Raw genomic sequence first — 15,079 nt, forward strand, 5'->3', positions numbered from 1 at the left:
CTTGTGTGTATCTAACCAGTGTAGCAGCTTGCTGATTGTTTCCCCTCAGATTATGGAGGCTTCATTCTGCTTCCTATCTCTGTCTTCCAGCTCAGGGGGCTGGGTACCCTGAGAATAATCAATCTGACTATTAAAGTTTGAGGCAAAGAAAGCATTAAATACCTTGGGCTTTTCTTCATCCCTTGTCACTATGTTTTCCCCCACATCCCATAAAGTATGGAGATTCTCCTTAGCCCTCCTTTTACTGTTAATGTATTTATAGAAACATTTCTTATGGTCTTTTACAGCAGTAGATAGATTAAGTTCTAGTTGGGCTTCTGATTTTCTCCCTGTGTAACTTCATGATATCCTTGCAGCCCTCCTGAATGCCTGACCCTTCTTAAAAGGTCATAAACTCTCCTTTTTTCCCCTGAGTTCCAGCCAAAGCTCTGCTCAGCCAGGCCCATATCTTCCTCACTCACTCATCTTTCAGCACATGGGGACAGCCTGCTCCAGCACTTTTAAGATTTCCTTCCTGAAGAATGTCCAGCCTTTCTGAAGTCCTTTTCCCTTCAGAACTGCCTCCCAAGGGACTCTGTCAACCAAGCCCCTAAACAGGTCATAGCCGACGCTCTGGAGGGCCAAGGTAGTGGTATACTGATCCTCTTCCTTACTTCTCCAAGAACCTAAAACTACCATTTTGTGATTGCTACACTCATGATGGCCTTCAACCATCACATAACCCACAAGTCCTTCTCTGTCCACAAACAACAGGTCCAGTGGGCTGCCTTCCCTGGCTGGCTCACTGATGAGCTGTGTAAAGAAGGTGTCTTCTACCTTCTAGACTGTTTCTTCTCTGCTGTATTGCATTTCCGGCAGACATATGACAAGTTGAAGTTCCCCACAAGAACAAGGGCTAGCGATTGTGAGACTTCTCCCAGCTGCTTATAGAGTATTTTTTCTGCTTTTTTATCCTTGTTGGGTGGTCTATAACAGACTCTCACCATGACATCTGCCTTGTTGGCTTTCCCCCTGATTCTTACCCATAAGCACTCAACCCTATCATCACCATGAAGCTCTAGACCAGGGATCCTCAAACTTTTTTTAAACAGGGGGCCGGTGCACGGATGAAGTGGCAGGAAGTCATCTGCGGCTGCTTGGTTTCCCCCCACAACCCCGGGGGGGTGGGGGGTGAGGGGTTCTGTAAATACCAGAGGGTGGATTGAGGACCCTGGGGGGCCGTATCCAGCCTGTGGGCCACAGTTTGAGGACCCCTGCTCTAGGCAATCAAAACTCATCCTAAGATAAAGGGCTACCCCACTGCCTCTACTTCCTTGCTTATCCATTCTGAAGCATTTATAGACATCCATTGCAGTACTCCAGTTGTGCAAGTCATGCCACCGTGTTCCCATTATGGCAACTATGTTATAGTTGTCCTGCTGCGCAATGTCATCCAGCTCCTCCTGTTTGCTGCACGTGGTGAGTGTGTTGGTGTAGAGGCACTTCAGTTTGACTATTGATCCTGCCACCTTTCTGGGGGGAGAAGCCCTAATTCCTACATGACCATTCTCAGGCACTTCTATACTTTATAACACACCAATAACCCTTGTGTCTTTGCTGCCACATGGATCTCCATTCCCAGCTTCACTAAGACAGCACACCAAAGGACCTTGCTAGCACGCCGTCCTTCAAACATTGATACGGCATCCACAGGCTTATCTCTAGCCAGCCTGGTTTTATCCCTTCCCCCTTCAAATCTAGTTTAAAGCTCTTTCCGTGAGCCCTGCTAACTCCTGTGCACAGATCCTTTTCCTCCTTTGATACAGGTGTACCCCATCTGTTGCCAGCAAGCCTGCTCACATGTAAACCAAGCCATGATTGAAAAACCCAAAATTCTGCTGGCAACACCAGGCTTGGAGCCAAGCATTGACCTGCTGGCTCTTCCCATCTCTCCCCTCATCATTCCCTGCAGCTGGAAGGGCAGAGAAGAGCAGCTGTCTCCTGATCCCTTAACCAGTCGTCCCACAGCCCTGAAGTCTCTCTCGATTGCCCTCACACTTCTTGTTCCAACTTCATCGCTGCCTGCCTGGAAATCGATAATGGTTCATAATCTGAGGGCGGTACCAGGCGGGCAGCTTTATCTTCACACCGTTAACCCGGGCCCGAGGGAGGCAGCAGGCTTCCCTGAGATGTGAGGCCGGCCTGCACGTCGGGCCTCCCGCTCCCTTCAGAAGGGAGTCCGCTATGACAGTGACCCGTTGGGGGTTTTATGGAGGCAGTTGTGATGCAGGGCATAGGCCAACATAACCTCGGGGACACCTCCAAGCTAGATGAACCATCGTCCTTACTGCTGGGTTCCCCTTGCCGAGCCCCGTACCTGTCACGTGCGGGCACCTGGGCAGGTGGGGCCATCACGGAGGAGACGCGCCTGCTGCGCCAGGCAGGGATTGTCACTATTGCCCCTGTCCCTGAAGTCACTGTGTTCAGCCAGGCAAGAGAGAGGGCAGGGAATCCTCCGTATCATGTCCTCTCTCCATAGACTTCAGAGCTAGAATAAATTTTTGACTGCTTTAGACACTACCAACTTCCTTTTGCAGTGAATGGTTCTGTGTTTAGGATAGAGAGACAGGGAATCTTCACTGGTGAGTTTTTGGTTTGAAAATGCCCTTTTTTTATGCCAGAAAGCCTTTCTCAGGAGGAAGGCTTTGCATGGTATCATACCATGATAGTCCGGCTTCCCTGACTTTCACCTGGATGTTTGTTCATGACCCAGGAAGGAAAGGGAGCAGGAGATATCTTATGGCCTGAAATCTCTGGGAGTTCCTTGACCTGGAATGCTATGTCCTTGCCTTTTACATACCTTGCTCGAGGTCTTGACACCCACAAACACATACAGAGCAGCAACTCACCAAAGCAAAGATTTGGGAAACCTGAAAAACTTTGTAACTCAGCGTAGAAGATAACTGGTACAAGGCAATGTTAAGCCTGAGACTACATTCCCCTTGAAAGGATGTCAGCATGCTTGGTTTTTTCACCTATATGCCGAACAGACACCAAAATGGAAGTACCCTACTAATGGAATTACCAGCCACAATTAGCACCATTTCCATTTGCCCTAAATAGCCAGCGATTTCACTGTGCCCTAAATAGCCACCAATCTACCTCTCCTTAATGTTAATGAAGCACAGCAGAGCTTGCACACACAAGTATTTCTAATTCAGAGGATCCAAGGGAGTCTGCACGCATCATTAACATGGGGAGCTTCATTATCAGAGGAAAGAGCCTTCCCCTGAACTTCCCCTGGCTTTATTTGAAAGAAACTAGGAGGCAATGGTCTTAATGCAAAATTAACCCTCACTTTAAACTGCTGGAAGCCTTTACAAACTGTAAGGGGAAAAAAAAGGATGACTCATTGAAAAGGCTGTATTTTTATATGGAAGCAGGTTTCAATTAAGGAGCAATTTGCTTTAGAAATATGGCAGGATTACTGGATAGGACTTTACAGTCTGAGCCACAATTTACTGATTGTGATTGTATAAACTGTTATGTAATTTAGCTCAAGCATATTGTGCAGAACTGCTCAACATAGATGGGCCACAAAGGATTTGTTAAACCAATCAACAACACCAAGTAGAACAAATATTAACTCTCCTGTTTATGTTTACCATTAACTTACTTATCCTAAGGGTCCATATCTGTGTATGAAGGCAGGCACTGTGCTTAGCTCTAAATGCTTTCTGTTTGATATATCTGTGCAATAATCCATTGTGATTATTTCTCTTCTAAAACAGGAAACAATATAGCATTGAACTTTGAATATTTCTATCAACAGTCTGATTTCTTGTTGGTCAAATGGAGACTAATTCCAAATTGTGACCATACTAAACACTTTCTGGGTTTGATGCTGGGACCAAACCCAGTTCATTCTATTTTAATTGCCAAGAATTAAGAATTTACAGCTGTTTTCAGTAAATGTGTGTATCTTTGTTGAGAGACCAAGGACATGATTCAAATCTGCCTTGTATTATGAACCCTTACCATCAGTGAGTTTTTGCATCCACTGGTGTTTTCAAAAATAACTAGATCTTTGTCCCTGATCTTGAATAGCCACTGTGCAATAGGCCTTCTGAATTTCAAGTAAAAGAATTGAGATGATCTCTCAGGACCAGAGAGGGTTCTCACTGAGAAGCTAAGATGGCTTCATTTAAAGTAGCTTTTGAGTTTGCTACCCCTGGCTTCCTAACTCCTCTCTGTTCTTAAATCAGTTCCCCAGGTCCAATAGTTTACAGGCTGGTGTTTTAAGGGAAGTTAAAATCGGATGCAAATTCTGAGCTGGAAGGTGGCCGATACGCAAACACTTCAAACAATTCTGCAATGTAAGCACGGCAGAGACCTGCAGAGGACCCCTTTGTCACTCCACTTACCCCATATTAGGCAGAGCTCTGAGGCATGCAAACTGGATCTGAAAATCTGGACACAGGTACTCTGGGCATGTTTTTACCACACTTCATTGTTCAGTTGCAGTCCTCTTCCAATTAACACCAACTTAGGACTAATAATACATTGGTTATGGCAGTGATGCCCAGCTGGCATGCCTGGCTTAGATCTATCCAGACCAAAAGAAGCATCCAACAGGCTTGCCATACTTCTCCTTGAAAGCAAAGAAAGTGTAGGGCTAGAAAATGTTGCCTCAATGCCAGATACACCTTCCTGCACCCAGAAATATCCCAGTCAATGGTCAAGCTGAAGGGGAAGGCTTGGGGAACCATCTTGTCATGTATACTCATGAGCCTGTGCAGGATCTGGCTTTGCTGTGAATACCTCAGGCTGCAGGGCAAAAGGAAAGGGGTCCTCCACTAGGAACCAAATTTCTCATGGCTGTTGTGGTGAGATGTCTCAGATGCCAGAAGTATAGCACAGTAGGTGTTCAGTCTCAGAAGTTTAGCTGATGTGTTGGTTAACTGAACAGTCAGCAGCCAATGATTTAATACTTTCCTTGCACATTCTGCCACAGGAGGCCTGACAAGGTTGGGTTATGAGGCCAAGTGAGCACGTAAACTGCCCCATGTGTGCATACAGTCATGTACACAGGAAGGATGCACAACCCGAGAGCAACTAAGCATGTGCACATCGAGGGGAGAAGTGTGGTTGTAAGGGTGTTTCAGAGCAGGTGGGTGTTCATCTGAAGGCACCACAGTAAGTAAATATCAAAGGAAAAACAACACTAGAGTAAACATTTGAACTCTCTTCAAGACTCAAAGACACGGAGGTAGGGGGTACGCTGTTCTTTTCACACTAACCCATCAGCAGTGGCTGGGTTTGCAGCAACTGAATGCATGCGCTACAGGAGAGAATATTAGACCAGATTTAAGAATTAAGGCTATAAAGAAGAAAGTTAATCTTTTCCTCTGCAGCAGACTAGAGGAGTGGGAAGCAATAAAAGGCTTGAACTACAAGAGCGGTGCTAAGCAAGTCCCAGGTTTCTGCGGTGAGAAGGGGAAAGCAAATGAAAAGGAACAAGAGGCAAACTTCCTTCTGGTATGCGCAGCCGTGAAGTGTTTGGAGTCCCCTTTGCCGCAAGGTGCTGCCTGGCAGCCGATTATTCTAATGCTCTCCTCTTGTAAAAATTATGCATAATGTGAAGAAACTTTTAAAGTCACTTAATCATGTTATGACAATTTTTTAATGAAAATTTGTTTTAATATTAATAGAGATTCATAGTTTCATGATAATATGGGTAGCAGTGGCATTTGGAACAGCCGTATCTAGCCTGCAGCCATGCTGTGCTATGCCATGGCATAAGCTGTTCTTCAGACTACTCAATAACTTTCTCACATATAAATTTATAAAGACTTTTATAAGCTTCAATTACATTTTTAAAAGACATAAAACCTCTCTTTAAAGGGTGCTTACGTGACACATTAGTTTAACTTTCAACTGGACTTCGCGAAGAAGGCTTTTGTTACAGCAATGCAAGCTTGGAAACGGATTTCGATTTCCCTGGAAGTTTTTAGTGTGAAGGAGTTGAGGACAGACAGTCAAGAAATGCTCAAGGTACTTGTTCTCTTAAAAAAAGGAAAAAAAAAAAAAAGGCTTCTAGGGGTTTTCACTAACAAAAAACTCTTTTTTTTATTCCCAAACATATGTTTAAGGGGGGGGGGGGGGGGGGGGGGGGGAAGTGCCAATACATTACATGCATTCAGGTAAATTAACCAGCACAAAGATTAAGAGTCAATTACCCACATTGTAACTTAAATAATTAAAATGGTCCCAGACATGATTTTAGCTTGCGCCAACTAGCCCTGTCCCAGACATCTCCCAGGCAGGCAATCTTGCCTAAAAGGTACTGCTGACGCAATTTCCCTGATGTTTTGCAGGCTGAGAAGGTTAATAACACAGCCATGGCCAAGCCTTGCTAGTTGCCCTCAGGGTCAGGGAATGAGCCTGAGGATGCTGGGATAGAGGTTGCCATGCTAGGGCTTTCCTCAACATCCATTACCTGCCTCAGCTTTTAAGATTTTTGGAGCTGGAGTCCATTCCTGACACTCAGGGGAAGCAAAAAAAAACCCATCACTGCAAGCCCCTCACATTTTTGTGTTGAGGAACACAGAGAATGCACTGCTCCAGACCAAGAGACGGCACAGGAGATGGGGCTGTTTTACTGCTATTGCCTGCAACCTTTTCCTTGTACAGTGTGACTTCATACTGAAATGAGGATACTCTTGTGCTATCACTTTGGCCTGATGATCAGCAAATGTGGATTCAGTGCTTAAGGCTTGGACTCAGAGGCTTTTAATCTCTTTTTCACCCCTCGTTTTGGTAGCACCCCTGTTTTACCAACTACAGAGCTTAACACAAATGGTAAGTACAAGCAGCAGGTTGCAAATCTGACAGGTTCCATATTCCAGGGCCTGGCAGAGCACAACAGAAAAATTTCTTCTGGAGTGATCTTTAATTCTTTGCTCATCAGAAACTAAAGGCAGCCAAGCCACAGTACTTTTATCTTTTTACTGAGATTAGGTGAATCCCAGAGACATCAGTTTTAGGAATATTTTCCTGTCACCCATCTATCTTTATTCTCTCTGCTCAACCTCTGCCAATTGCTTCTAGTCATGTTTTGTTGTATTAATCCTAAAATATTCCCTTTTTATTGTGAACACTCTTCAAATACCTATGGACCAAATTCAGACTTTCTTCTTCTTTCCCCACCCCCTCATCCTCTCGTAATGCTGTGGGTATTTTATTCATTGACTTTTATTCTTCAATCCTTTCATCTCCTTTCATTCCCCACCCTGCTCCTCTACCAGGTCCATTTTGGAGCACTGTCCACATGACCAACGCCTCCTTGACTCACTGCATTTTCTTGGCTGCATGCTGACAGTCTTTCAACTTAACGTGACAGTGATTTGGCTGGTAAGAACTACTCAGGAGAGAGGATCTGGAAGCAGCACAGAGAGGATACTCACAACTGAGAGGGCTACTCTGTTAACTACATAGTCCTCCAGAGGACAGGCTAACAGCTGGCTTCTGCTACTCGGACTGCCAAGTATCTTTGATGTAAGTTGACTCCCAGCTCATGCAGATGAATAATAAAGAAGGGGAAAAATGGTACTTGCTTGAGAGAAAAGGTCAATTGAGAAGTCATTGGTACGACTAAACTAAAACTCTTAAGCAATTTACTGCAAAGACAATATCTAGGTCAGGGCTCAAACATTTCCAGAGTTAACAACAATGGTGTAGATTAAATCCTATTTGTACTTGCTTCTTAACCACCTTTTGATACAAGCAGCAACAAGGTGTATTGAATACATTATTGATTATGAATTATTAATGTTTACATTGTGACAGTATCCAAAAGGACTCAAATCACACTACAGGCAATGTTATGAGAAGCTCTGTCCACCCACACAGCCTCGACCCAAAGACCTGGTGGTCCATATAATCAAGGTAAAAGCAGACTAGAAAGGGAATTGCTTTGCCTAAGATATTATGGTTAACTGGTCCAGAAAGACATCTAACACAGTTGTAGTTTGTCTTCTACCCAGCAACCTTTTTGTTAAATTAGAATGAATCCCAGCTCTTAATTTATTGTGGAGTTTTGTTTTCATTATGAGAAAGAGTAATCACATGCAAAACCTGCAGGTAGCTGAAAGCCTTATAGTTTTCCCCTTTGAAGAAGGATGCTTTTTTTTTTTTTTTCCTATTTGGGAAGGTGGCTTTTTTCCTCTTTCTTCTGAAACATAATTCAGAAATGAATTATTATCAGCCCTCTGACAGAGCACTTTAGGATTTCTGCCTGTATACAACTGACCTGAAACAGCCAAAAATGGATAATGGTTCAGACTTGTACTTCAAAAAGAAAGTGAAATGTTAAGCGGGGCACTGGGAAGGGAAGATAAGCATGGGGAGAAAAGCAGGAGGGATGTTTAGATCATTAAAAGCCTTTTCCACCCCTTTTTTTTATGCCAGGAATTCGCAAGTGTCCTCCCTGGGTAACAGAACTGGTGATAGTACTTGGCTGAACAGATTTCTCCACTGGATCCCTTTAGGTACCAGCTGCTCAAAGGCAGGAACAAGTCCAGCTTGAACAAACAAGTGCAGCAACAGAAGTGAGCTGGAACATCCACTGGGAGCCATAAAACCATCAAAGCTATTGGGAAAGACCTGGCTGCATCGCAGGGCTGGGTTATTACAAAGGTGGGATATAGGGCAGTGCCAGTAGAACTCACCAAAACCATTTGCTATCCTTCTGGAAATGAAAACCAATATTCAAAAGCATCATTCTGTTTCAAACTTCTAGTAGTCTAGTAGTCATAATTGACAGGGAGTCTGAAGAGATACCAGGAAGGAGGATATGTACCCTACATCATAAGATGTGTTTATATCTACACAGATAGATGGATCTTCTCCAATAAAACTGTGCCTCATCTACTCATAGATTCTGTAAGCACTCAGACACAGACCTGTGGCTACACCTCCCCTGGTAAGCTGGCCATCCCCATTGCCTGTCTTCCAGCCTTGAGACTAGCTAGCATGGCCTGGTCACATCATACAAACTCCTTCAGCCTCCAAAACAGCATAGGGACATCTACATTGCCCTAATAGAAACAGTTCCTTGGGTCACGCTGATCTCTTGTGCTCATGAATTGCTTGGGAATGGGATAGCTGTCCTGGGCCAAAACAGGCCAGGGACCATTATGAGCCTTCAACAGTACAAACAGCCAAAACTGGAAAGCATTCAAGACGAAGTCAAAAAAAGAGACAGACTGTGCTTACATGTACGTATTAATGTACAGAGTGCATATGCTCCCTGTGCTTGCAGAAGTCTTATTTCCCCAGAAGCCAGTGTAGAGGACAGGCAGAGGAAAATTCTGTCATTTAGTCTAGGACTGAGACACCTAAGTGCCTACTGATGTTTAAATATGCGTTCAGTGACTAAGTGCCCATTACAGACACTACCATCATAGTAAGTCCAGTCAGTAGAAGCCCAAAGGGCAATTCAGCTGACCAACCCTAAGAGAAAAGTTAGAGAAATAGAGGCATCTAGTCCTGCTTAAAATGTCCCAAGCTATCAAAACCTTTGGTGAGAGATGCCAGATCTGACAGTGTCTCCAGGAGATCCTTGCCCTTCTGCCACAGAATGACAAGCCAAGGGAGATCTCAGAGGGCATTTTAAATGGCACTATATGTCTCTCCATGGGCAACCAAATGAAGGACCCAGGTTTCCATCACCTCTAGTGGGACACATTGTCCATGTCTATGTGGGGACCACACATGTTCTTCAGGACAGTATGTTTATATGTCTTCAAGCCAATTTGAATTCACTCATACTAAGCTTCTGGCTCACCTGCCAAATCTTAACAGTAATTTTTGATCGCTGAATAAGTTCTGAGAGCTACATCACAGATTTACTGTAGTCCCTTTCACTCATAAAGTGATTTGCTCTTTTGTGCTTTGGCTTCCTGTATTATGATTGAGACAACAAATAGGTTTTCATTCCCATCTGTGAACTTTGGTATTATCATAAGTGCCCGTTGAAATCAAGTGAAAATTGGCATCTTAACTCTGGAAAAGCAATTACCTCGTTGCCAAAAATGTTCTGCCACTCTCAATAACAGAAGTTTATTCTTGAGTTTCATATCTCCCTTGTATCATTGTCTGATCCCGTCATGTTGATAGGAAACCATAAATGTATAGACTGAAACAAGTTGCTTAGATTGTGAGCCTGAGTCAGTATTAATAAGGTTTGATGATTTGAATTGACTGAATTCAACTTGCAGCAAGCAAAGAACAGCAAAATGAAAGATCAGAAGGTCCTGATGAGGTGAGTAAGAAAGGCATGGATGTTCTAACAGAGCAACAGATACATACCTACTGGAGAGCTTTCTTTTAATTTAATACACCATGAACTTAGTATATCTTCTATATAATATAGGTATTCATTGCATGACAGCTGGGACAATGAAACCATCAAATGTCAAATTCAGTTTTAGTAGAAAACATAATACATGAATCTGATGAAAATATCATAACAGTGAAATAGATGGCAAATATTTTCTGCTTAGGAGATGAAAACCTATCCCTATTCATGACCACTTATTCTTTGGAAGCATTTGAGGAAATCTCTCACAGTGAGCATAAAAGGAAACACTCTCAGAACTTCACTTAAAATCTAATTAAATTAAAAGTTTTTTTTAAATATTGTATCTTATCAACTGAAGTGTTTCTCTCACATTTTGTCGGTCACCACTCAGAAAATCTTGGCAAAGTTTGCAATTCACCCACTAGATGTCTGGGTGTCTGGGGACTGGTTATCAATCTCACTTTAAGCCTAAGTCCCCACCTTGAGCTGGATTCTTATTTCTGCAAGGGTCACTTTATATCCCCCTGGTAATCTGAATAACAAAATGGCAAAACATCACAGCCTCCACTTAAAGGTCCACTTAACACTGCCAGAATTGCACAGGAATCAAGACTACAGATAGGATACCAAGGTAAGAAATGTAAGCAGCTTGCTGAGAACATCAGAAAAATATTGAACTTGGGCAGCCCATATCTAAATTCATAAATAAATTAAACCACAGACTGCTCTTTGGCCTGAAGGCCAATGGCATACATAATTCTTATAGCTGTCCATGCAGTTCCCTCCCAAAACCATGGAGCCCCCATCCAAATTGCCAGTTGGGAATGGTCCTTCTGCTGCCTCTCAAACCCTGCCTGAGATCTGTCTGGGTGGGAACAAGTAGCCAGAACCAAACCAGTGCCAGAGACCATGTGAACAACAAACCCAGACTAATGTATGCCAGTGCTCAGGATTTTGACCTAGTTTAGGACCCAGCAGAGGGGCAAGAGTCCTGGGCCTGTGTTGAGACCCAGCAGCCCTCTCAATATAGAACATACCAAGCAACACTCATGCCAGATTTTCAGAAGGGGCATGGTTACTTACATGTGAAGAGACATACGGTGGATAACAAGGTCGCTGCCACAAACACTGCCACCAGAATCTTGACTGAAGTTGGCACTGGCTGTACAAGACAGTGCAAGGATATCTGTAGAAGGGAGGAGGTGACTTCCTTTCTGCCCCGTGACAGAGCCATCGAGATCCTCAAGGATGGCAGAGTGAGGAAAGGGGAAGGACACTTGGAAAGGTGAGTTGATGAAGGTCAGACCTTCAGCTCTCACTGTGAATCCACCTGGGGGGAACAAGCGGCATTTCAGAAACAGAGACTGACCTTCTCAAGTAACAAGCCTGGAGACATCTCTGGAGAAAAAGAGACTAGCTTCATTCCACATTCACTCTGGAAAAATGTCTGCTGAGTCAACAAGAAGGGGAGATTCAGGAAAATAAATAAATAAACATAAATAAATAAAGAACGAAAGATGGCTGTAGGAATTGCCACTGCTTTCTTATGACCAGGTCCAACCTGTCCAGTGCCCTCAGATCCAAGTGCTTCTCCTGGCCCTACCAACATCTCCTCAGTGACTCCAAATGTTTCTTCACAAGTCCCAATGCCAAAATTTACAGCCTCCAAAACAGCGATTCTTATAGATCTCTTCTGCCTTATTTATAAGACAAAATCTTTAGAGATAAGGACTGTTTACATGCCTGTAAATATACTTGTGTGCATGTACTGCACCTGGCACAATAAATTCTTGGTTGAAAAGTGTGTCTGAAGGATCTTCTCATTACTGTAACATGGGTAACTACAAAAATGAGGAATGGTCATGTGGGCTGCAGCACAGGGAGTTTTTGAACATATTAATATTTCCAGAAATGACAGAAAATCATTGCCTCATGGACCATAACAAGTCAGCTTTGGCATGGGTGTTCATGCACCACTATCTGACTATCGTATTCTCAACTGTAGCCTCTCTAAAGTCAGATTTTAGTATTCCTCCTGTTCTTTGATCTCAACTCTTGAAGTCTTTTTTTCTGTTATGTTATTGTAGGACAGTATTCATTTATATATAAATATATTTAAGAGGTAATTGCAGTTGAAACATTCTTCAAAGAGCCTTTGGGTACCTCTTTAAAGCTCAAAAGGATGCTTAGTTTACACATTATCTCAGGCAAATTCATCTAAGGTTTAGGCTGGCCTGAGGTAGGAGTTTGGTGAAATTCTGTGAGGTTGTTATAGCTATTAAATAAATCATCCATCTTGAAATTGTACTTCCCAGAATGAAGAAGCAGAAACAAGTTAGTGTATAAAAAACAATTCCACTGAGAAAATGAAACCAGCACAAAAACAAGGCTACCTTTGTCTTCAAAATACATGTGATATGTGGCTTCAGCTAAGCGATGAAGCTATTTCCAAGGAAGATTGGAGAGAACCTGCAACCTCAACCTATGCAGAGCAGAGCAGCTAAACGAGCTGGTTCAGCCCACCCATAATGCCAGCAAAATGCACACACTAAAGAGGGTGAGTATGTTGAGGACTGATTGTTATGCAAATCTTTACAATCCCAGCTCAGGGATATTCTCAGTGCATCTGAGCTGCACACCTAGCACAACATTTATCTTGCATCTGCATATTGTCACCTTATGCCCAACCTCCCTGCAAACAGGGAGCCATTATCCATCTGTTCCAGTTGGGGAAGTGAAACAGAGAGAGTGACACTGTTGAAAACTATTAATACAGTGAAACCTAAGGACAGCAGGTATGCAAATACCTCAAAACCTAGCTTTTGGTAATTCACCTATAGCAAACATAGTGACAAGATCACAGAATTAAAACTGGGCCAGTATTCTTTGTCATTATACGGTGCTTTTTTGTGGCGTTCAGCTGAAATATCTGTCAATGGTTGTCTGTGGAAACTGTGAACTTCTAAACATCTAAATCTGAAATGGAAGGAAGCCAGGGACTGAGGAAAGCCTGCGAAATAAGTGTAAATCAGACTCACCCTGCCCTTGGTAACAGCCAGAACAAGTCCTGATTGCTGTGCAAGTGTTCACATCAAAGTTCCTGAAGGTTGTGTTGGAGACAAATACCTGGTATCTTTTGGGAGTTTTTAGTCCTGCTGACATACATGTCCTATCCTGCAATGAAGAAAAGCAGAGCACTGGGAAACGTATCACCATGCGAATCTCCAAGTCTAATGAGTCCAGGATACAGCAGCTGGCACACAAGGATGTGACTGCACTCAAGTCAATGGTTGTGGGGCAATGTATGCTGATTGAAGGACAGATCTAAGCTATGGCTTTGCAAATTCTGACAAGTAACATCTGCTTAATTCACCATTTGCAGTATGTGATAGTATTACATTCAGGGCAGTGATTGCCTTGTTTGTTTTGTCCGGGCGGTTGCACAGTAGTTAAGGCTGGACATTTGAAGGGAAAGAAAACTGCACATTCCCTGGGAATAAAGAATTCACCTGGAAGGCAGAGTAAGCATATTTTTTTACAGCCCCTTTTACTTTACCTTGTCTTGTCCAGTAGGCAGGAAATTTTCTTGTTCTACAAAGCTAATAATTCTAATTTCTGTCCTAAGGAAAACCTGACTGCTATGATTTAAAGCCCTTTTACGTGATTGGGAATGGGGTGGGGAAGCATTTAAGCTAGGCTCTCCTTAAAGTTCTAGTTGACTTCAGGGTCCATCAGAGTAACAACAAGTGGAAAGGAAGAGCAAAACCCACAAGTGATGGGAAACAGAACAGAAAAACTAGATTTTGTGGTGACTGTCAGCTGGGATACAGGGAAAGTGTGCATCTCTCTGCTAGTTTATCTTGGAGACAGGCTGGGAAGGATGTACTTAGAGCTAGTGGGTAGCCTGGAAGAGGAAGGGCCAGCAGGACTGTCAGTTTCTGAGGCCAATAAACACTTTTGTAGAACAACTCTCAAAAGCCGTCGTAGAGAATCAGTTGAGAAATCCACCCTCTGTGAAAGCATTCTCTTTAATTGGAAACGTAGAATGAAATGGACTTTTATAAATAGATCATTAATTCAGAGAGATGTTGTTATCTTCAGTCTCATTAAGAGACAGTAGTTCCATCACCTTTTTTTTACTTTGAGGTCAAAACATCTGGGGTCACAGTCCTGGTCCTTGGGCCATCTTATTCCAAGTCACTGCTAAGCTGAAATCCCTGGCTTCTGGTACAAATCAGTCAGAAAGACTCTATTGGTTTTTTGCTTACACTTGCCTGGTTTTCCATTCCACCCTCCTTTTTCTCTGTCTCTTTTTTTTTTTTTTTTTTTTTTTTTTTGGAGCTAATTTATTTTATGTAAATAAATGGCAAATAGAAGAAAGAGGTGAGATGACAGTTCCTCCCTGTTGTGTGTCACCTGTCTCAGACATCCTGCTTTTTCAGGAAGAAATGCTTCTCCTCAAATGGCTCCACAAGGACTATGAGCTGCTTTATGGAAGCATGGAAGAGGCTTGCTGAATGTCAAGGAAGCTAACAAAAGTCTTCTTCTTGGCTTTTACAGGCCCTGGATTTACCCCTGCAACTAACATTTTAATTGATCAAAGCCCCAGTTCTTAAATGCCCTGATATGTCCAGAAAACAATCTTGTTTTAAAGCACTTCTTTCAAAAACTGGAAGGGCTAGCAGAGAGGAATATCCAAGGTTCCCATTAAATTAATGTCATAAAGTTTTAATTGAT

The 15,079-nt window shown here is 43.0% G+C and overlaps 1 protein-coding gene across 4 annotated transcripts in view; it reads right to left on the minus strand.

Moving 5' to 3' along the window:
* Positions 1–15,079, minus strand: part of PKHD1 (PKHD1 ciliary IPT domain containing fibrocystin/polyductin) — a 275,282-nt gene that overhangs the window by 121,116 nt on the left and 139,087 nt on the right. For all 4 annotated transcript variants that reach the window (XM_040598035.1, XM_040598036.1, XM_040598034.1 and 1 more), the window contains 2 exons: positions 13,381–13,516; positions 11,426–11,672 (listed from right to left, as the gene is read on the minus strand). In XM_040598035.1, coding sequence (XP_040453969.1) covers positions 11,426–11,672; positions 13,381–13,516 — 383 coding nt within the window. The remainder of the gene's footprint in view (positions 1–11,425; positions 11,673–13,380; positions 13,517–15,079) is intronic.

This window comes from Falco naumanni, chromosome 6 (genome assembly GCF_017639655.2).
Source record: "Falco naumanni isolate bFalNau1 chromosome 6, bFalNau1.pat, whole genome shotgun sequence".
In the NCBI taxonomy this organism is placed as follows: Eukaryota; Metazoa; Chordata; class Aves; order Falconiformes; family Falconidae; genus Falco; species Falco naumanni.